The following is a 24,077-nucleotide window of genomic DNA, read 5'->3' as shown; positions in this document are numbered from 1 at the left end:
AATAATCACAGCTACAGTAATCATCAGGGAAATGCAAATCAAAACCACAATGAGACATCACCTCACACTTGTCAGATGGCTATCATCAAAAAGACCACAAATAACAAATGCTGAAGAGGGTGTGGAGAAAAGGGAACCCTGTACACTGTTGGTGGGAATATAAATTGGTGCAGCCACTATGGAAAACAGTATGGAGGTTCCTCAAAAAACTAAAAACAGAGTTACCATATGATCCAGCAATCTGCTCCTGAGTGTATTTCCAAAGAAAACAAAAACATTAATTTGAAAAGATACATGCACCCCAACGTTCATAGCAGCTCTATTTACAGTTGCCATGATATGGAAGCAACCTATGTGTCCATCAATAGATGAATGGATTAAAAAGATGTGGTATACATATACAATGAAATACTACTTACCCGTAAAAAGAATGTTGCCATTTGCAGCAACATGGATGGATCTGGAGGGTATTATGCTTAGTGAAATAAGTCATACAGAGAAAGACAAAACTTTATGTTATCACTTATATGTGGAATCTAAAATATAAAACAAATGAATGAGGAACTTCCCTGGTGGTCCAGTGGTATAGAATCCGCCTTCCAATGCAGGGGACGCGGATTCGATCACTGGTCAGGGAACTAAGATCCCACATGCTACGGGGCAACTAAGCCCGTATGCGCCAAAACTATTGAGCTCACACACCTCAACAAGAGAGTCAGCATGCCGCAAACTACAGAACCCATGCGCCCTGGAGCCTGTGTGCCACAACTAGAGAGAAACCCGAGCAGACCGTGCGCCTTAATGAAAAGATCCTGCATGCCTCAACAAAGATCCCATGTGCCACAACTAAGACCCAATGCAGCCAAAAAAAATAAGGAAAATAAATAAATAAAATAAATATTTTTTAAAAAACAAATGAATGAATAGAACAAAATAGAAACAGACTCACAGGTACAGAGAACAAACTAGTGGTTACCAGTAGGGAGAGGGAAGCAGGGAGGGGCAAGATGAGGGTAGGGGATTAAGAGATACAAACTACTATGTATAAAATAAGTAAGCTACAAGGATATATTGTACAAAACAGGGAATATAGCCATTATATTATAATAACTTTAAATGGAGTATAATCTATAAAAATATTCAATCACTGTTTGTACAAATGAAACTAATATAATATAGTAAATCAACTGTACTTTAAAAAAATAATAATCACAGCTATTATTTACTTGGTACTAAGCACTGTACCATGTACTTTACATGCAGGATGTAATTTAATCTTCATTATCAGTCTCTCTGGCAGATTCTATTATTATTTCGTAGATGTGGATACTTGACACCATATCCTTGGCATCCTTAAGTTCTATCAAAATGATCCTCATCTGGGAAATAGGGCTAGAGTTTGACTTTGAAGAATGGATAGTAAAGAAGGAGATTCCCATGAGTACAGTTGAATTATTGAATCCAAGGTGTATCTTGAATTGTTTATATTTCTTTTTTGTATCATCTTTTTCTTAAAGACTCTAAGCAGAGCAAATAGCTCTTTAATTTTACAAATACCCTTGTAAGAATCTATGAACGCTTTAATATTGAGAAGTCCATGAAGAATAGTTACAGTAAAATGGAAGTAGACAAAGAAATTAGGTAGATGGGAAAGGAAAGGTGCACAGTGGAGAAATACGCACTTGTAGTTTGAAAAAAGTAAGTCATCGTTTTCATGGAATAGAAGAAAATGTCCCACTCTGGAAATTTCCACGTGTCTAAACGCGAACTAATTAGCTTCTTCATTAAACGTGCTTCACTGCTCTATTCTATTTGGTCTACCATTTCTAGTTGTGTTATCTTGATTACATCACTTAACAACTTCAAGACTTAGAGCGGTGGGATAGGGAGGATGGGAGGGAGACGAAAGAGGGAGGAGATATGGAGATATATGTATATGTATAGCTGATTCACTTTGTTATAAAGCAGAAACTAACACACCATTGTAAAGCAATTATACTCCAATAAAGATATTAAAAAAAGATTCAGTTTCTTCATCTATAAAATAGTTACTGTGAGCTTGAAATTAAGTAGCACATGTAAAGCATATCACATAGTACCTGACACAATTTAAAAGTCCAAGTAATTGTAGTCATTATATCATTGGATTTTTTCACAACATACAACATGCATACATTAATGTATACTTTCTGACTGAACAAGGGCTACAGAATATATTTTCAAGTAAGTTTTAAGTATGATTTTATTAAGAAATCTCCACGTTTTATTTTATAGTTATTTATTTTCCAAATCATCCTATTAATCCAAATCACCTGAGTCAGTGAGCGAGTAGGTACTCTAAGAAGTAGTAAGGGTATGGAAGGATAGAACCACGAGACTAGAGCTCAACTTAAATATTGGAAGGACAGAGTCAAAGGCAGAATTACGGTGATGTTGAGCAGAAGCAAAACAGCTGCTTTGCCTCCTGAGATGCCTAAAGACATACTCAAGCTGCCCATAGCTGCTCTTAGAGTCTTCCAGTTGGCCTTTTCTCCTTGCTTCATGAATATTCCATAAACCATAAGCTTTCCAATTCCCAAGAAATAAAAATGGTCACCATAAACCTCTGTCAGGCCATTAACAGTCCATAGGTCACATATGGTGACAATGAATCAAACCACTAGTGAGCTAACCCAAAGGACTATTGAATTATCAAGTATTGTGCAGACTGAAGGCAATTTCAAATGAGGAGTTTAAACACAGTTTAAACAAAGCAGCATCATTCAAATCAGCAAATAGCCATACAAGTTGGAACACATATTAGAATAAGCAAATTTCAGCTGTCTGATTAGACTCTCTGCTGAAACTCCAAACTTCATAAGAGTATTAGAATATTTCCTTCCAGTAACATGTTTTAAAATTTTGCTCTTAACACACTTTTTCCCCATCTTGATTTCCTTCTCCCTATTTATCTATATATATATTTTTCTCTCTTTCTCTCTCCCTTCCTCAATTTTAATGTGTTCTCAACCTTCAAAGTTGAACTATTCAATGACAACTGACACTCCAAAGCCAGCTGTGCTCTGGCAGCAATATGTACTCTGGAGGATGCGTGGGCCAACCCATTAATCACTGTCCGTAGAACATAGATATTCTTCAGGAAACTGCTGTGGCAATCTAAGTTACGATACATATATGGTTACACACTGTAGAGGACATGAAACATATGATGAATATTTTGATGAGATTTATTATAAACTCCTTCTCAACCCTTAAATACTATGACTCTATGCCCTTCACAAACAAATTTCATCTTCTCAATCTTGATTATGCCATTTGCACCCAGCATGTGGCCCATGCTGCCAAGAGTGGGCTTAGCCAACTGGATGCACTCAACCTACCACTCACCAGTGATGCTGTAGTAGTCAAGAGATATGTTTCAAGGAACTATTGGTTCTCGTCCCACCTTTGGAAATTCCGCAGAATGGTTTTTCGCTGATTAAGGGGTACTTTCAAGCATTTATACTATTATAACACTAGTGCAAGGAGCCTCTTCACCTTGCAAACGTGAAAAGGGAACTACATCAACTCATTATAAACAGAAAAAAAAATTATATATAAAATATTTCCAAATGCAGAATCTTTAGACTTGAGCAATCCTGGGGTTGGGGGGAGTTAACAGCTACATGGAAGAGTCAGTATATGTTATAATTTCAACAATAGTAGAAAATCATAAGTTACAATATGTCATTTTAAAACTTAAAGATAACCACTGGTTATATAATAATATGATATATAGCTTCCAAAGTACATGAGAAAAGAGAAAATAGGAAAATTTAGCAATAAAAATATACTACAAAAGTTAATATTAAGAAAGAATAAAAAAATAATAATAAAATCAGATCAAATAGAATTCAAGGGGCATTATATGGAACCTCCCCAAAAAGGTTATTTTATGATTAAATTAATAGATTGATATGAAAATAGAGCTGTTATAAATCTTTACATGTTGAATATCGAAGCATCAAAACGCATAAAACAAAAATAGTTAAAATGCAAAACGCACTAACAGATGTGAATCTCATAATATTTGTGGGAGAATTTTTCATAACTTTCTTGGTATTTGAAAGATCAAGAGTGACTTATTAAGAGGGTGAAATAATAATGTTTTAGGTAAAATTAATTGAATAACTAACAGTCAACTCCTTTAAAGTGCCATAAACATTTATAAGCTTTTAGCATAACTCAGGGCACAATGAAAATATCAACAACATTCAAATTTGTACAAGTAACATTTCTGAACATAAAGTGATACAACGAAAAATACAATGGAGACAAATAAACAAAATCCCACTTGAAAACTTAAACGTTATCTTCCAAATAATTCTGAGCTTGTAGAGAAAAATAGCAGTATAACTACAGAATACTTAGCAAATAATTATAATAATATAACATATCAAAAGTTATAAATTGGCTAATGCTATATGCAAAGCAAATCTCATTGCAATAAAGGAAACTTTATTATTAAATAAGAAAGAGTGAAAATAAATTAAAAAGAACTAAACTCAAGAAGCTAAAAAAGAGTAACAACATTAACCTGCAGAAAGATGAAATTAAAATAAATCTTAAGTCAGTAATTAGAAAAAAAAGTAAAGTAAACAAGTAAACACAAGATAATTTTTTTAAAGGGAGAGTAAATAGAATTCTTCTACCAAGGCCTCAACACAACAAAGCAAAGCAAATGAAATAACAGTAAAAGGCAGAAAGGGCATAAAATTACCTATGGGGAATTGGAAAGGGAATAAAACTGTAGATAATCAGGGGTTTTTTTTTTTGACTGAAAATAGTATACAAAATTCATTCTAATAATTTTGAAAATCTTGTTGAAACTGATTTCTTTAGAGGAAAATGTAAGCTATCCAAACTTACTTAATGGAAGGACAATAATTTTCCTATCTGCTCACATGCCATTCTTAGAGAACCAGTGTCCAGAGCCCTGTGGGAGGAGACCTATAAACTGTAGGAGCCTTAACAGTTAATCCTTGCCAGGTTAAATCCCTAACCTAATTGTTCTACTGTCATCTTCTATGGCAGGATTTCCCTGCCTGCCTGGTCTCTGAACTGAATCCCACCCCTGTCACAAGGCCCCAGCACTTCCTTCCCACTTTGGTGCTTCAGCACTGTCAGAGCACTATCACCATCTAACACACCTAAGTGTTTTACTATATATGTTTTTAAATTGTCTGTCTCCCTACACACTGAAAGATAAGCTATATAGAGTAAGATATTTGTCAGGGGGCTTTGGATACCCTTGCTTTTCAGACCAGAAACAGTGTCTGGCTCATAGTTGGTACTAAATGTCTGTTTGTTAAATGAGTGAAAAAAAAGGATGAATGCGTGTATGAATAATTAAGGGAATGAGTTATCACCTATAGAGAATAAAGTTGATGATTTATATATATTTTGATTTGGGCACATGTAGACAAAAGGAGTTTTAGACTACCATTTGTGGTAACCACAATAAGGTTGTGCATGTGACCACAGACATTTTGTTGATTCAAGGAGGAAGTCAAGTAGAGTGAGAAAAAGAGACAGAGAGAGAGCAGAGTATCAGAGGAAGAGGAGGAGGGAGAGGATGTAGAGAAGGAAGAGGAGGAGCGGGAAGAAGGGACGGCTGTTAGCTTTCTCATTTTCATGAGGATCTTGCTAGTTTTGTACAACTGGCCTCCATGAGGAAGAAGTCACTTTTTAATTTTTTTAATCACAGAATCACTTATGAGCCCAATGTAAATTACAGTAGCTCTTATTAGGCTTTCATATCCTTTTAGATATGTCTCTTTAGGACAAGAATTCTCAGTCTTGGATGTGCATAACCTACAACTATGGGTCTTCATATTTATTGGTTTTGTTTTCTTCTTCCATACAAGGGCACAGCCCCATGGGATCGTTCTCATGTGCAGCTATGTTAAGAACTGCTGCTTTACTTTGTTCAATGAACTCTACTGAGATGCCTTTCCAACCCACTTAAGGGTTACCACAGGTTGCTTTTAAGCGCATACATAAGATTTTGCCCCTCTCTATAAAAATTTTTTAATCCTGAAAAGAACTTTCAGACAACTAGCTGTGTACCTCAAGCTCATCCAGAGCTGTTTATCTTTTAAGTCACTAATCACAGTTTTAAAGTTTAAATGCATGATTATCCTTTAATATTTTTCTGGATTTTTAAATGACTTACAAATTGTCATTGGGATCTTCAACTTCTTAGCTTTTCCCCGGCAATGCAAATTTGACCAAGACACTGAAATCTTAAACTAAAGGATATTAAGTCAAATACCTGCAGAGGTGCTTCAGGATGCTTTTCTCTCAGCACTGGAGCAGCTGGAATTTCCTGGGGTGCTTTTGATGTCTTCCTTTTGGCTTTTTCCATTTGAACATTGGTAAAGTAGTTGACAGCAGCAAACTCAATAAGGGCCGAAAACACAAAAGCAAAGCAGACAGCTATGAACCAATCCATGGCAGTCGCATAGGACACTTTGGGCAAAGAATGCCGTGCACTGATGCTCAGTGTGGTCATGGTGAGGACTGTGGTTATTCCTTCAAAGCAAAACAGCAAAGAGACAAAATACTTTATGGTCACTTCAATGCAAAAAAACAAACAAAAAAGACCTGGAAATTTGGTGGGGTGAGGGTAACAAAGTTTACAATAACTCAAACCAAACCATCTCTGATGTAAGATTCCAGTCATAGTGGTTCAGTGAAATTAGCACAGGCTTTGGAGTGAGAGACAGATATGGTTCAAATCCTGGCTCTTCTAATCATTGGCTCAGTGTGAGTTGGATTAAGTGAGGAAAACTCACTGGTTTCATTTGATACCCACTTATTGGGTTTACAATGAAGATTAAAAGTATGTAAGGCACCTAACATATATTGGGTTGATGTTAGTACCTGGGCCAATGTACCTGAGAAACTCAACACACACCTAACAGGAGGTGTGACTCATTGAAGCACTGACTCTCAACCAGGAGTGGGAAGATGGTAGCAATGAAAATTGAAGCTTTAGAATTCCTGGGGTAGGCATGGCCCACTGCTGTTGAGAATCTCTATCAGAAAAAGCACAAGTTATATGTATTTATAGTCTTTACCTGAATATTACTTATTGAATTAAAATAATAAATTTACTAGTTGTAAAATAGCTTAATTTATATAAAACAACATAGATATACTCCTGAGAAATAGACTTCTAGAATAATTTGGCTTTAAAAATATTGGACATCTACTGGCCATCAGTTTATGGTTGGCAGGAAAATATTGGCAACAAGAATAGAGGTACTTCTCACGCATCAATAAGCTTCTGAAGCATATCATCTCCAGAAAAGCCTTCTCCTCAGCCTGGGAAAAAAGTCAGTCCCCATTCTCAATGGAAAAATTCCACTTGCCACTGCAACTATAGAGAAATGCATTACGTAAAGATGCTAATATTTGCACAATTGTCCCTTTCTGAATCTTTGTCTCTCTGTGTACCTAATCCATGTTACGTAGTTAAGCTTGGAAATTTACATGGAGATTTACCATATCCATTTAAACTCATTCTATGTAATGCCTAGGAAATCTCTTGAATTGACACACCAGGTGTTTGGGGATGGTGTTGATGACAACGATAACAATGATGAAGGCATAAACTATATCCAGTCCATGCCAATCCGTAGCTGAAAGCCAAATAACACATGTTAAACTGAAAAAATAGTGAGTCCCGTGCAATAATAAAAGAATAATAATATTTTGATGTAGGGAGAAATAATATTGTCTTCTCAACTCAGCACTTAATTATGTTCTGCCTTGTATTGTTCCCTAATTGTTCCATTTGTGTGAGCTTTGTTTCCACTACTTGATTGAGCATAGACTTCTTAAGGGCAGGATGTCTAACACTGCTTAGGGATTTACCATATTTCACGTAGTGCCGAGCACATGATAAATGCACTGTAAATAAAAATACGTTTTTCAGCTCTTCACCAATCCATTTTCTTTCTAGTCCCTTCTGAATTGTCAATGTTTAGAACATGAAAAATTAGAGCAACTGTGTAGCTTCTGAGCTATGGATCTTTCAAAAACATTCCATAAACTATACAGAGGAAGAAAGTTGAGAACTTGGTTGTATTCCCTTTAAAAAAATTTTCATGCTATTTTTAGCATTTTATTAGTCAAAAACAGATTTTAAAATGTGTTTATTCAGTCAAATATATAAATACCTAAATGCCTATGAAAGTGCAATCTTGTGAATTTAGTAGACTTCGTTTCGAAAAGAGACCTCAGGACTTTTAGGCCTTTATTTTAAATCTCAGGAAAATGGCACCATTCCCACGCTCATTGTGAGATATGTGAATAAACCCTAAATTAATTCTGAAAAATTTTAGCTACAAAATTTAAAGATATAGCAAAGTTTTTCTTCTTATTCATAACAACTTAAGTTTAATGGCCTATTAAGAATTCAAAAATGTTCTACAACTTTATTAAGCGTGTTTCCTCTAATAGCATAGAAATTGTGCTGAAAGCACTTGAAAATAAAAAAATGAGGGGCTTCCCTGGTGGCGCAGTGGTTGAGAATCCGCCTGCCAATGCAGGGGACACGGGTTCGAGCCCTGGTCTGGGAAGATCCCACATGCCGCGGAGCAACTGGGCCCGTGAGCCACAACTACTGAGCCTGCGCGTCTGGAGCCTGTGCTCCGCAACAAGAGAGGCCGCGATAGTGAGAGGCCCGCGCACCGCGATGAAGAGTGGCCCCCGCTTGCCACAACTAGAGAAAGCCCTCGCACAGAAACGAAGACCCAACACAGCCATAAATAAACAAACAAACAAACAAATAAATAAATAAATAAATAAATAAATATTTAAAAAAAAATGAACAGTGCAGTGTAAATAAGAATACTGCTCAGAACTCAGAAAAATTCACAGAGACCATACTGTGATAATCAGAAAGGAAACAAACTCAAATATAAGCAACTTAAGATTCTCCATGTTGCTTTGAGCATTTTTTTTGGTAATAGAACGATTTCTCCTGAGGACCAGAAGTAGTGGTCTTCCTCTTCTCCTGCAGTATGAGAAGAAATTCCATTATTAATGCCGAGTAAGCAGAGTATTAATTCAATTATTGAGCCATGAATCCAAAAATTACTTTCTGAACGTTAAGGAGGGTGGATCACCAGGTTGATGAATACGTTAAATAATGTATGGACATCAACGCAAAAACATTGGATATGTGGCCGCTTTCCATCTCTCTTTCATTGTCTAGGGTAAACTTGATTCTAAAGTTTGTAGAAAGGCCCTTCAGATATTATGGCTCCTGTTTTATGACTGTTGGCAAAATTAGGAAAGTAACTGGCATAAACAATTGGCTGAGTGTTTGAAGTTGCCATCCCTTTAGACATTAAAAAGTTTCTCTGCCTGGAGTTCAAATTTAAGAAAGCACTAGCACAACAGGAATGGGCTTATTACACCTGTTTTTAGGTGGAACATTTGCTTAAATAAACACCAACACAATAGCAAACAGACGCCAGCTTTTCAGATAAGAAGCCATGCTTCCTCTGCATCGAGGAAGATAGTACACCCGTTACCATATCTACCCAGAAAGCACTTTAATAACCATGGAATTTTTTTGACACGTTCAAGTATTGACGCCAGTTCCTGTTTTTAGAGTGCTGAATATGCACCATATTGGTTGGCCCAGAAGCTGGAAGAGGACATGTACGAGTAGGCTAAGACTGTACACAAGAGTGAATTTTTGGCTAGCCATTCCTAGAAAATGAACTAGTAATGATGTACATATGCCAGCTGGCATTTACTCAGATTTCATGTTTTACTATACTGGAATAATTAGAAAACTTAGAGGCATACAACTTTAGAGATAGAAGTCCTTTCCAGAGAATTTAGCACACGCTACTTCTCATATTTACACTGATATTTGTTTGGTTTTGTTTTTGCATGATCTTGAAAGACACCCCTGATCCAGAAAATTCTCTCCTTGAGTGAAGAGGAAAATGAGAATTAGGAAAGATAAATACTAGACCAGAATTAATTGTTTTACCTGAATCTCAAATGAAAGAGTGCTTATGTGCCCGCAAATACTGAAAACTTAACTTCCTTAAGAAAATACCATCGAAAGCATCAATAAACAATTTAATAATTACCATTCTGACACATCTTAGGTCTTAAAAGACTTAATTATTGGGCATAATTTCCCTGGTCAATCAAAACCAATATCTTGGTACATGAGCACAATCAGAAAAGAACCAATGGAAAAAGCTACCCACAAAGTATCCTCAGCACACAGCCATACAATTTCACTCAGCAGCTCTGGAATTCTCCACAAGCCCCCATGTCCCCAGACACCCTGAAAAGAAAGAAATGCAGAGTAGAAATGGGGGAGTTCTCAAAGTTAGGCAGAAATTGTCTTGGGTCTATCGCTTAAATATATGACTTTATACAAGTTTCTTAATCTCTTTGAGTCTATATCCTTAGCCATATGAAATTAATAATGCCTACCTTGCTGAGTTATTGTGAAGATTAAATAAGATGACCCCTATCAGTACATGGCAAATCTTATCATCATTATTGTTATGTTACCGGTATCCTTACCACATGTTACTTAATTTCCTTACAGTATCTTATCTGGATAGGAAATGTTGGGTGGGCAATATAATATATAATCAACGTTATCTCTCCCCATACCGCTGGAAATTTCTATTTGGGGACAAATGGGACAAAACAGTGGCTATGAGTTTATAATCAACCAAGAAGGCATTCAAAGCTTATCAACCAATCACAATAACTAGAAAATATGGAGAACATTCACATTATAGTATCAAGTAGTGATTCTCAAATGAGGGAGATGTCAGCGTGAACTGGCATAGTAATCAATGACACTAAAAATAGTATTTACTGTGTGGTAGGCATTGTTCCAAGGGCTTTATCCAAATTAACTCATTGGGGGCTTCCCTGGTGGCACAGTGGTTAAGAATCTGCCTGCCAATGCAGGGGACACGGGTTCGATCCCTGGTCCGGGAAGATCCCACATGCCGCGGAGCAACTAAGCCCGTGCGTCACAACTACTGAGCCTGTGTTCTAGAGCCCGCTCACCACAACTACTGAAGTCTGCATGCCTTAGAGCCCACATGCCACAACTACTGAGCCCATGTGCCGCAACTACTGTAGCCCGGGCGCCTAGAGCTTGTGCTCCACAACAAGAGAAGCCAATGCATTGAGAAGCCTGAGCACCACAACAACGAGTAGCCCCAGCTCACCACAACTAGAGAAAGCCCGTGCGCAGCAACAAAGACCCAACACAGCCAAAAATAAATAAAAATTTTAAAAAAAGCAAAAAATCCCAAAATAAACAAAAAAAAACAAAAACAAAAACAAATTAACTCATTGAATCCTCCTAGCAACCCTATGTAGTAGCAACAATGTATCCTGTTGTAACACCTGAGGAAGCAGGCAGAAATAACTCACTGAAGGTTCACAGCTAATAAGTGGTAGACTTTGGGGTTACAACTTTTGTCTCACTCCAGAGTCTGCACTTTTGACATGACTACCTCTTAATCAAAGGCATCATTAATGGGTCAATATTATCTGTTCTAGAAATTATTTAGGAACATAGAAAAAAGATGGTATATGTGTAAAAGTAATTTTATTTTTATTTTCAATGATGATAGTTCCTGAAATGTTAATATTTTTTTGTACGAGGAAAAGTTAAGGGACTTTGATCTGGTTCTCAGCCTCAGCAGATACTTCCTGCCCAGTCAGGCTGCCTCTGGAAATGATGTGTAGACCCAAGGTTAACTGAGCGCTCACTGCACTCAATGAGAGAATGGACATCAAGCATGCATTTAGCAGATTAATCTCTTGTCGGCAACATGGATGGACCTAGAGATTATCATACTAAGTGAAGTAAGCCAGACGGAGAAAGAAAAATATCATAGGATATCACTTACATGTGGAATGTAAACAATGATACAAATGAACTTATTTACAAAACAGAAACAGACTCACAGATATAGAAAAGAAACTTATGGTTACCAAAGAGGAAAGTGGGGGGAGGAATAAATTAGGAGTTTGGGATTAATATATACGTGCTACTATATATAAAATAAACAACAAGGACCTACTTATAGCACAGGGGACAATACTCAATATTTTGTAATAACCTCGGAGGGAAAAGAATATGAAAAAGAATATACATATATGTGTACGTATATATATATATATGACTGAGTCACTTTGCTGTACACCTGAAACTAACACAACACTGCAAATAAACTGTATTTCATTTAAAAAAAAAGAATTTAGCAGAGTGTCTGGCATTACATAATAATGCATATTTTCTTTTAAAAACAGTTAATAATCAAGGAAACCAGGTCATAACAAAATAAATCTCCCCTACGCAATAGAGCATATGGGAAAGAGTAACTAATATGTGCTAAGTGCTCCATATACCCTGTAATGAGTACCGCACATAATTCTAAATCTTTACTAGTCTATGAAGGAGAGATGTGTTATCACAATTTTATGGATGGAGAAAATAAGTGGCAGATGTGAGTTTTAAAACCTGACCTATTGGAGTCCAAAGCTTAGATGTGTTTTTTCCTCTTTCATTTTCACACCAATTTTTAATAGCTAAAATTTACTCAACACTTGCAATGAACCCTCGCAACTCTACGAAGTAGGTAGTGCCATAACACCTGTTCACAGCCTTCGTGAGGTCACACCCTACCCCCAGCTCTGACCCTCCTCTAAGAGTATCCCTGGTAGGATTCCAAAACCTTCTTGAGTGAACCTAAAGGGGTGGGGGAGGGTGTCTGTGGCAAACACCCCACATTCAGGTCCACTGAGAACACTAAGATGTCCTTATATCAGTTCTCTAAATGCATCAGGGGTGGGATGAGAAGTTCCCATTCTCTCCCGTTCCTTCTCACCAGCATCCCTTCAGCTATTGTGTGATGAGGGATATTATACCATGGCTTCTATTTGGTTTTCTACCAAGTAGAAAAAGCAAAGGGAAATTGGCATCTCTTGTGAGGACTATACCTCCATTCCAGAGCAATTCTGATCATTTTCATCCCATAACTGAATGCTTTTGCCACTCACAATCAATAGAAAAAGAATAGAGAGATACGTTAAATTAAATAAATATCATTATAACTAATTTTAATATTTAAAAGCAAGACTGATATGCAAAAGGATTATTTTCAGCTATAAAAATTTAAAACTCAGGTGTTCTGGACTTCATATGGTTAAGAATATGATATATAGGAAGCCACTGTAAAAACAAAAAGAATAAAATGTGTAGTATTCTGAAAAAAAAGATGTAGGTAGAATATAATAATGAGCTAATAAACTAAGCATATAATACTTCCAATTCCATGCATTTAAACCATTTGCCTTTTGTTCCTCTTCATTAAAAGGCAAATTATTCTAAGGTTTTCATATTCATTCATCCACGACTTTTATTTGTTTTACTTTAAGCTCCCAATGCATTTCATTTCAACACATAGATATGATTTTTAATTCAATTACACAGCATTAAGCTAGGAACCCAAGAACATCACCCAAAGTGAAATTATATTCAGATTCACACTTGGTCTTCACCTGCTAGTTCTCAATAAAGGAAAACTGGTGGAGCCCCAAAGGAAGGGATGGACTGCCCATATCCTCTCAAGCTTTATTACTTTGTATTGGCTGATAAAAATGAAACCTTATGTGATTCTTTACTTAGCACAGCCAGATATATTACTGTTTGATATTTTGTTAGAGATGATATCTAAAGGTTATTCCCATAGTCAAAATGTAAGGTGGACAAAAATACCCAAGAAATGATTATAATTACCGAATACAGTCCTAGCTGGAACTGATTCCTTATTTATCCAGAATGAAACTTGAGAAAGAATTACTGTCATAATACATGGAATGTACGTCTGAATCATAAAATAACCCATCTTCCGTCTGAGGTGAAAGTAAACCGTCATAACGATATATTCACCTGCGAATGAAACATGAGGAAAATACGTTATAGGTTCTGCGGGCAATTATTCAATGGCCTTATAATCATATTTCAGACTAACAAACAGTATTCTAGGCAAAGAAAGTATCGGATTGCGTAACAACACAAGCACTGAGAAATATGTAGTTCCCAACTAGGGGGGGAATGATACTGCACGTCATTACACAGAAAAACATTTCTGCTGCATGTAGTAATTAAGCAATTTAATAAGTTGGGCTATAACTTTATAAAAATTCTTGCAGTGCTTTCTATTTTAAAGCAATTAGCTTTCATTTTCAGCATTTTCTAGAGCAGAATTTAGACCTAACTTCTATGGAAAATCACTAGAAAAAAATGAAAATACACACACACATGAAAATGTAAAGTTTAATTTTAGAAAGAATTGGAATACACAGGTATACATTATACATACATATATGCTTAGGGAAAGGTTACCTTACTGTCTTAGTTTTAGGAAAGAGCTTTATTTCTAAATGTGGTATATGTGAAGAAAAATACAAAGAAACACATATAACATAGAGCCATAGGTAACATCCCTGAGTTCAGGCATGTTTTATTGGCATTTAGACAAAAACCTAAAAAAGCTAATAAGTAAATATACCATAAGATTTCTGGTAGCTCTTGATAATATTTTTAATGTTACATCTGAAAGTAACGTATTGAGAAAGTTCCTTAGGAAGTAGTAGCTTTATTCTCAGACTGTGAAGCCCAAGATTCAGAAGCCTCAAATCCTCCCAAAATGTATTTTTAATCCCACTTACAGGCTGGAAAAGAAATGTCTTCAAAAAAAATATTTTTTCCTGGTGATATGTGTATGTAAGGAATAGTTTTAGAACAAGCAATAATTAGCTGTTTTTCCCCATTGAATATGACAAAAACTAAATCCTATGCTTCTTACCATTCACATCTCCAAAGCAAGTACAGACTAAGAATCATCAATAATAATCATCCATCTACTCATGTGACAGCTTTAATATACACCCTTAATATATTTTATAATTAAGCTTTATATTTTGCTTTTACTTTTGAAAAAAGGGTAGCGTAGCACCACAAAAATCGGGCGAGATTTAAAAAAAAAGATTTGGGGAAAGCACCAAAAAACAGGGAAATCCAGTGCTCAAAAATCAATGGTCAGATTTCCCGCCTCAGAATTCTGTTGAAAATAGTTTTGATATATTTGATTATTGGCTTTTGTTTCCAAATAAGAAAACCAGCTCACTTCTCACATGTCACCAACTCAGAATTTATTTTAAACTAAAACAAGATTTAAATATAAATAAAGAAAGTCTGAACTGTGATTTATGCATCAACTCTATTTCTGGAAACTTTTAGTTGTCCCCTGAAAACACGAGATATTTCAATGAAGGAGCTAGGACAAAACTCCATTGCTAATGCCAGGTAGCATATTGACTCAAATTGTTAAACATCTCACCCGTGATGGATTTGATAGTTTCACTTGATACAGTTTGCCCAATCAAGTCATACTGAACTAAGCTGGAAGACTCCTTTGGAACTTCTACTGATTTCTCAGGACCTTTTGTCCATGTATAAATCATCTCACTCTTCGGATAGGCATCTGGATGAGAGCACAGAATGTGGTTAGATTCAGAGCTCCTTTTCCATCAGCATTGATGGTCAACGATTAAGAATATTACACATGTTCAGGAAAGATGTAATAAATGAAAACAAGAATCATTATGATTTATTCAAACACGTTTAAGATTGAGAAGACTGTAGAGATTAAATAAACAGCCTTGCAACTGGGCATATTTCTTATTTTTATGCCAAAGGTTTGGAGGGGAGACTACACCTAAGGCAACTAAAATGCTATGTATGCATCAGTGCACTTGGTATGTTTCCATACTAATAGGATAAACAGTTGAAAAGCAGAAATAATAAACCCTCCAAAAGTACTGTCCAACTGCTACTCCCTTCCTTTCTAACTCACTTCCAGTATTTGACCAATATCGACTTCTTCCATTCTAATGCAGCTCTGCCAATTAGAAATGTACCAGATGCTGCCTATAATAATACAACAACAACAAAAAAAAACCAAAAAGAGCAAATCCTACTGTTGAGAGAGCTCTCCAGGGGTCACCTATTCCAGACTCTGCCTCTGGGCAATACCCATGCTTTTTGGGAACCACTCTGCGGTAACAACTGGCTATGCTGTTTATAAAGCTCTCCAGGGAATGTACTTACACAACCAGTTCCACTACCGTTAAACTCTCACAATCAGAACATTTTCCCTTCCATCTTCAACAAATCCCTCCCAGCGGCAATTCAAGCCCATTTTCTATTATTTGGTGTTCAGTACAAATGGAGACCAGCTGCTTGCTTACCAGTCTACCCGGAACAGATAGCTTGGCTCACACACAAATGAGTTCAGAAGGACAAAGAGGAATTGTATGCTACCCTCTGCAAACCTTCCTAAAAGGCCTAGAGCACAGTAGGTCCTCAGTGAAAGTGTTTAATTCTACAAAAGGAGCTGATACCTAGGGAGACTATCTTTATAAGCGACTTTGCAAAACAAACTATAAGGCTTGTGTTGTCATTTAGCAGTATACAATTGTGTGTCAAGGTTTATCTTCTGAAGTGTATTTATGCTTAATCATACATTTAAAGTCCCAGAATGCTATGATCCTGCATGATATTTTAAATCAGGTATCCTACTCTTGGTTATCTTATAACCATTTTTCCCCGTTTTTTCTCATGCCTATGAATTGTAAACATAGTTAAGTGTTATTTTTCTCCTTCCAAAGTAATTAAGTATCTTTATTTGATAAGTATGATGGGCCTCTCTTTTCAGTTCTCAACCCCAAATCATCAGCTTCCAAGGAATAATTTCTCTATTTTATACAAACCCTGATGGAGGACCACCTATGTTCAAGTCACTCTGAAGAGTGTTCCATGAGATCTGGGGGCGGGGGGGTGGTGCATGGGTGGGAAAGGACTTTCCCTAGATTAGAGCTATCTTGGGTGAAATTTAAATTATAGCACAAATAGTTTTAAATTCTGGCCCCAGTAAGATCGACCTTTCTGTCCACATATTTTTTCTGTTTTTATCTTCTCTCATTAAATCACTGGTCAGGGAGCAAAGGACCCACTCCAGCTTCAAGTTAGGCCAACGGAATATTGTGATTACTGGGGGTTTATAAAAAGAATGGTGACTGCCGAGTCTCATTAAGTTAAGCAATGAGCAATGATAACAGCAGGCAACAGTTTCACAATCAGTGAGACCAAGAATGTGAAGCAATAGTAAAAGTCAGCATCTATTTTTGGTAGATTCTGATTGAGTCAAATATTTGAGGCAGACGTTAGAAGAGATGATCACATTTTGCTGCCATCTCTGAGAAGGCAGCTTGGGGGGAAAGGAATTCCATATTCTGTCCTACCCATTCATTTTATCCTCTTGCCTTCACATCCACAAAATATCCCAAGTCCATCTGTCTCACATCTCCTCTGGTATCATCCTAGTCTAAGCCACCACCATCTTTGTATCCATATTAACACACACAGCCTCCAACTCTTCTCTGCTTCTCTCTAGCATCTCTACAATCCTTTCTAGGTAGAAAAGCTGAAGTGAAATTGTGAAATGTCAATCAAAGAGTGCCACACCCCTTAGTAAATCCTTCCAAAGGTGTTCTAAAGCACTTAGAATAATATCCAAACTCCTTAATGTGGTCTATAAGGCACTATACTGTCTTGCTCTGTCTACATATCAGACCACACCTCCTACTCTGTTTTGGTCATGCTTTGGTCGCTTTTATACTAAGAGTGCTGCTTATGCTATTCTAACCTATGTCATGTCAGGAAGCCCCAAACCTTCTTCTGTTTTTTTCAAGTCTGCCATGAAGGATTCTGCTTGTAACAGAAACTATTAAATTACAAAAACAAAAAAATCATTTATACTTTCTATGTTACACCACGAACACATGGAGTTCAGAGGCCCCTAAATTTCACCACGGATCATCAACCTATTAATTATGAGTCAATCTACCTAGGCTATCTAGGTAGGCTAGGTAAGTAGAAATATGTTTTTGCTTTTTGGGGGAAAAGAGGTTGTTTTTAGTTCTTTATTTAAATATATTAGACAATAAACAGTCTCCTGTAAGTCAAACCTTGGACAGTTGTTGTCAGGGACAGTGGTTTAAATGTTGGACTATGGAAAATCATGCACATATAAAAATATCAGCTTGCGTGAGATAATCATAAATTCTAACAACATTTTTATTGTAACTTACAACTCCCAAATTTCAAAGGGCATGCATGACCATCCATGGGGAAATCCACCAATCTCATGGGACACTCTGCACTTATGGTGAGTCTATGATGGAAAAAGGCAATTAAACAAAATCAACACTTTCTTTAAAAGTAATTTAAAGATCCCTCAATGAGGAAGCAGGAAGGAAGGAAAAAAAGAAAGACAGGAAGGAAGGAAGGGAAGAAAGGAAAAAAGAGAGTTAAAAAGATAAAAAGCAAAAAAGAAAAATGACTACCTCATTGTGTATAAAATAGTGCCATTTCTCATAATTCTAAAAAGCTTATTTGGAGCTGTCATATTATGTGAGACAGATTTCTTTCCGTTCCTGAAGAAAGTATCAGGAGTCCATACTTTTGTTACCATCATATTGTTCAATCTCAGAATTTCAATGGGGCCATCATATTTTAGTCTTTTGTCAATCCATGTCTGTCTGAAGAACACATCCATTGTGTATTCCTAGGGAAATTAGTTTGTGACATATTCAATCACAGACGATGACACATAAATATGCAGAAAAATGTATTAAATTCTAGCCTCTTTCCCACTCCAAAAAGACTACCCCAAATAAAAACAAATAGGAGCAAAATTTTTTAAAAAATCAATGGAGCAAAAAAGAGTGTCAGCAATTAAAGCACGTTATGTCCATCTTTATACCTTAATCTTCTACATTTGTTAGATAAATAATCATACATATTAATCATTCAAGAATAATTACTATAATTTAATAAAACCACCAGCACCAGGTAATTACGGTTGTACTTTGTTTTAAATCAAGTGGCCAAATTAGTTAATGTGTAACAAATATCACTGCATAATTAATCATAAAATTGTAGGGATCTCTTTAAGACAAAGTAAAATATGTAAGAGAAATTTTATGACCACAGAATTTATTAACATTTGCCTAGAGTCAAGGAAAAAAGTTAAGTAGTTTCTTTGACCTGGAAACTGAAAATCTTTAATATGAGAGAACACAACTGAATGGACAAATTTATCTTGACCAGTGCTTGATGTTCTAAGCTCTTTATGCCTGAGAGATGGAAGTGGGGGGGAGGGGTAGTGAGCAATTGGGCCAACAAGGAATTCTAAATGCAGTTAGGACTACAATATAGTTTCATACCAAAACTAATTACACTCTCTAATTTTCTCCTCCTCAATAATTTTCTAACGGAAAAAATTACTACATACATGTTGTACTATGGGGACTAGTAATAGAACGTTCTTTTCTTTGTTGAGAATGATTCCAAACCAAAAAATACTCAAATGTTAGAGCTGAAATTCAAGTTCAACGTCTTACTTTTGTAAACTTTTTACGTTGTTCTTCAACTTTCTAGCTCTGTGTGATCGATTACAAAATAAATGCTAATTGCCTTCTTTTCTGCATGTTTTTTTCAAACCTCAAAAAGTACATTTAATTTCCCAAATACCTACCATTTCAACATCAGAAACAGGTCCAAAGCTAGTGACATATATGTCAGTTTTCACTTCTGTAACAGGACCTAGTAAGTATGAAGTAAATAAGTGTGAAAAAATAATTACCAATCTTATAGGCAAGGTGGGTTTGATAATTAAAAAGTAAAGACAGGTTATATATCATGTTTTTACGAGCATCTTAAATTTTCAGTGAGACAGTGCAGCTCTACAAAAAATGAAGACAAAAGAACAACAAAACCAGAAAGCAATGTTTACTTACAGTCAAAAAGAAACCCCAGTTACTTACCAGAAACCTTATTTCTTCAAAGATACATCACCCCTGGGCACTGTTACAACAGGCAGTGCAGGGAACAAAAGCTTTTAGCCTTTGTGATTTTTTTTAGTCCATCATCTGATTGGCCTTTAGTAAAGAAGTGAGCTGTTAAAAAGAGGGAACTTAACCACAAGAGTGAGGAGGAGAAAAACCATAATGGCTGTAAGGAATGCATCTTTGGCAAGTTAAGGATATTGGTAAATAACTTAAACACAAAAATGAGTCATGTCGCCTTCAACAATAGGTAAAGCATCCACTGGTAATTAGGACCAAAGTCAAGCTCTCCTAAAAGTTAGACCTATTTATGCTCTACCACCTACTTGCTGTGTGATTTTGGGCAAGTTACTTAACTCCCCAACAGCAGCAACCGTAACTATCAGGCAAGACTGTTGACGGAGATCAAATGAAATTGCTCCTATGAGACCCTGAACACAGTTACTCTCTCATGAAAGTACTTATCAGGTATTAGTTTCTCTTTTCTTCCAATAATGGCCACTACTGAGATTCTTTCCTACATCTAAATAAAACTGGTTCAGGAACAAGTATATGGGTGTGTCTGGCAGAAGAGAAACGTGGGAGCATCATGACAATGGGCTGACACAGATTTTAGACAAAGGAAAGTTGCTGCAATCTGGGTTTAGCACGATGCTTAAAATCAGAAATTCTGGAGTTCAATTTTGGCTCTAACACTTTCTAATTGTATGATCTTGGTCAAGTCACATATCATCAGAGGTAAAGGTTTTAATGACTATTAACTGAAATAATACATGTAAATCACTTGTCTCAGTCTCCAGAACATAATGTGCTCAATAATGATAGCAATTGTTATTATACATATCAATTTTAATTACTAATAAAAATTTTAAATTGTTGCAATCTTGAACATCATTTCTTAAATGATGGTTTATAACACTGTATGTCCAGAGGCTACCTATTCCATACTGGAAAGAATAACATCTGCTATCAAGATGGACTATCTCCCTTGAATAATGGTTGGGCAATTGGACTTAATGCCAAAAAAGACAAAGAACAATTGGGATAGCTTAATGCCCTAGGTCTAAAGTTACCCTCATAAAACAAATGAGAATATCTCTCCCTCTATATGGTGAAGATTGAGTCACAGAAAGAAAAATAGTTTGAAGGAGAAAGAAAATTCTTTTTTTGAATAAGTATCCTAAGAAAAATATATCCTTTGGAAGTATAGTGAGAGAAAAAGTAGAGATCAGGCTGATCTGCCATGAGTTTTCATTTTTAAAAAATAACACCTTTGGAAAACAGAGAGACTAAGTGTGAGAAGTTAATTGAATTTTTATTTGAATGAGAAATTGAAAACAACAACAACCAAAATATGATAGTAACAAGCTTATTAAAGCCAAAGTGTTTCAGGAATAGATAGGTAATCTGTGTTGAACCCTAGTAGATGGAGATTTCATTCAAAAAGATTCAAAAGTGGGAAAAATCACTCTGCTTGTTTCTTAAGGACAACTGCTAAAGTGTTAAAAACACTACTTCAGTGCAAGTCCGGACAAGGAGAGATAAGTTACTCAGAACAAATAAGGTTGAGTAGGTCCTGACAACAGGACTGTTTGATGAGAATCTTGAGAAATCCAGTTACTTTGAAGATCAATTTAGGATACTGGTTCTCAAACTTTAACTGGATCAGAATCACCTGGTAGGTTTGTTAAAGTACAGATTGCTGGACTCCACCCCAGACTTGCTGTTAGATTAGGTCTAAGGTGGGGCCTGACAATTCACATTTCTAACAAGTTCCTAGGTGATGCTGTTCACTTTAGTTCACAGAAAGCATTTATCTGTTTTATAGAACAGTATTTATTCACCAAACCATGTCCTGTAAAATATTAATACCACAGGTGTTCTATTGAAGTGGGGGAAGGGTAGGAGAGGGAGGATTTAGGCCAATCATATTTTTCCTTATACATTTATTTTAAGGTGTGTGGGTTTATGCTAATTCTTAAGGTTACAATGATTCCATGATAATAATGACATACATAACATACTACTTTTTCAGTGATTCTTGAAAACTGCTTGGTATTTGTGACATTATTCAGTATTTGCTTTATAAGATCACAAAGGTCTTTGAGATTGAATGAGATGCTAAAAATGTATAACTGGTAGAGAAATTTCATTCGGATACCCATTCGGTCAACATTTATTGAGTGACCACCTGCTGTATGCCAGGTTCCATGCTAGGCCCTGGTGATACAATGGTAAACCAGCCTCGCAAGCTCCCTGCCTCAGGGAGTTAACATGCTACTGGGGCAGTGAAAATATACATAATAAGGAAATGAATTAAATGGAAGAACGCTGTCATTCATAAGAGAAACAAAAGAGGCCAGTAACAGAGTGAGAGTCTGGGAAAGCCACTCTAGACTATTTATGCACTCTTCAAAGCAGTGACTTTTCAACTGAGATCTGGATGATGATCACGAGCCATTGGAAGAGCTGAGAGAATGCATTTCAGGTGAGGAGAACTTCAAGGGGAAAGGCTCGGCCAGAGCACCTACTTCTCTGGCCATATTCTGAAAGTGGTATGTTTTAAGCAACATATTTATAATATATGTCATTGTCACTGTTTTAAACTTGTATAAATCTTCATGAGAGAGGTTGTTATGGGCTGAATTATGTTTCTCCTAAACTCATATGTTGAAGTAGCACCTAGTACATCAGAATGAGGTTATATTTTGAGATAGGGTCCTTACAAGGGGGATAAACTTAAAATGAGGTCACTAGGATGGGCCCTAATGTAATAAGACTGGTGCCCTTATAAGAAGAGGAGATTAGGACACAGAAACATACAGAAGAAAAACCATGTGAAGACACAGAGGGAAGATGGCCATCTACAAGCCAAGAAGAGAGAGCTTAGAAGAAACTAACCCTGCTGACATCTTGATCTTGGACTTCTAGCCTCCGGAATTGTGAAAAAATAAATTTGCTGTTATTTAAGCCACCCAGTCGGTGGTGCTTTGTTACGGCAGCTGAAGCAAATGAACACAGAGGTTAATCATCTGTCCTGTGTTCTTTCCCCAAGTGTTCTCCCTCTGATATGCAGTCCAGCTTTGCCTCTGTATATAGGCTGTGGTAAGAAGTTTGATTTGTATCCCGTAATCATTGGGAGGCCATCAAAGGTTTGATGTAAGGAAAATATATGATCTAAATATGTGATCTGAATCACTCTGGCAGTTGTATGGACAGTGAATTATAGGGAGGCAAGAGTAGAAGAAGGCTTTTCTAAGAGGCTGCTGGACTAGGCCAGGTGAGAGATGACGGTGTCCTGGACTAAGGATGTGGCAGTCGGGATGGAGAGTGGACAGATCAAGGGGCATGTATGTGTGGAACTGCTCTCAAGAAATGGGGTTCTTCCCAAAGAACAATAAGCAGAGATACTATTACTATTTATTTAAGGCCTACTATGTGCCAAGCAGGATACTAGCTCTTCCTATATGCTATTTCTTTTTTTTTTTTTTTTTAAAGGATTTTTTTTCTTATTTATTTATTTATTTATTTATTTATTTATTTTTGGCTGTGTTGGGTCTTCGGTTCGTGCGAGGGCTTTCTCCAGTTGCGGCAAGCGGGGGCCACTCTTCATCGCGGTGCGGGGACCGCTCTTCATCGCGGTGCGCGGGCCTTTCTCTATCGCGGCCCCTCCCGTCGCGGGGCACAGGCTCCAGACGCGCAGGCTCAGCAATTGTGGCTCACGGGCCCAGCTGCTCCGTGGCATGTGGGATCTTCCCAGACCAGGGCTCGAACCCGTGTCCCCTGCATTAGCAGGCAGATTCTCAACCACTGCGCCACCAGGGAAGCCCCCTATATGCTATTTCATTCAATCCTCACAACACCCTCCAGGGATGATATTTCATGAGAATTTTATGGACATGGAAACTGAGCTCACAGAGGTTAAATATTATATTCCAGAGCCAGAATTATAACCCCCTGGATTGATCTACAAAGTATGTTCTAGATTTACTATGCTAATTATATCATTAAATAATAAATCAACTATTAATTACTTACATATAATT

General features: G+C 36.6%; 1 protein-coding gene across 1 annotated transcript in view; it reads right to left on the bottom strand.

Moving 5' to 3' along the window:
- The window catches only part of GABRA4 (gamma-aminobutyric acid type A receptor subunit alpha4), a 63,979-nt gene that overhangs the window by 28,463 nt on the left and 11,439 nt on the right, over positions 1–24,077 (bottom strand). The window contains exons 3-8 of the mRNA XM_007180746.2: positions 19,722–19,789; positions 18,529–18,749; positions 18,274–18,356; positions 15,462–15,605; positions 13,856–14,008; positions 6,314–6,573 (exon numbers count right to left, since the gene is read on the bottom strand). Of these exons, the coding sequence (XP_007180808.1) occupies positions 6,314–6,573; positions 13,856–14,008; positions 15,462–15,605; positions 18,274–18,356; positions 18,529–18,749; positions 19,722–19,789 (929 nt within the window). The remainder of the gene's footprint in view (positions 1–6,313; positions 6,574–13,855; positions 14,009–15,461; positions 15,606–18,273; positions 18,357–18,528; positions 18,750–19,721; positions 19,790–24,077) is intronic.

This window comes from Balaenoptera acutorostrata, chromosome 5 (assembly GCF_949987535.1).
Source record: "Balaenoptera acutorostrata chromosome 5, mBalAcu1.1, whole genome shotgun sequence".
Lineage (NCBI taxonomy): Eukaryota > Metazoa > Chordata > Mammalia > Artiodactyla > Balaenopteridae > Balaenoptera > Balaenoptera acutorostrata.
Note: the sequence above shows the minus strand (reverse complement) of the source record. Positions and strands in the feature narration are given on the sequence as shown.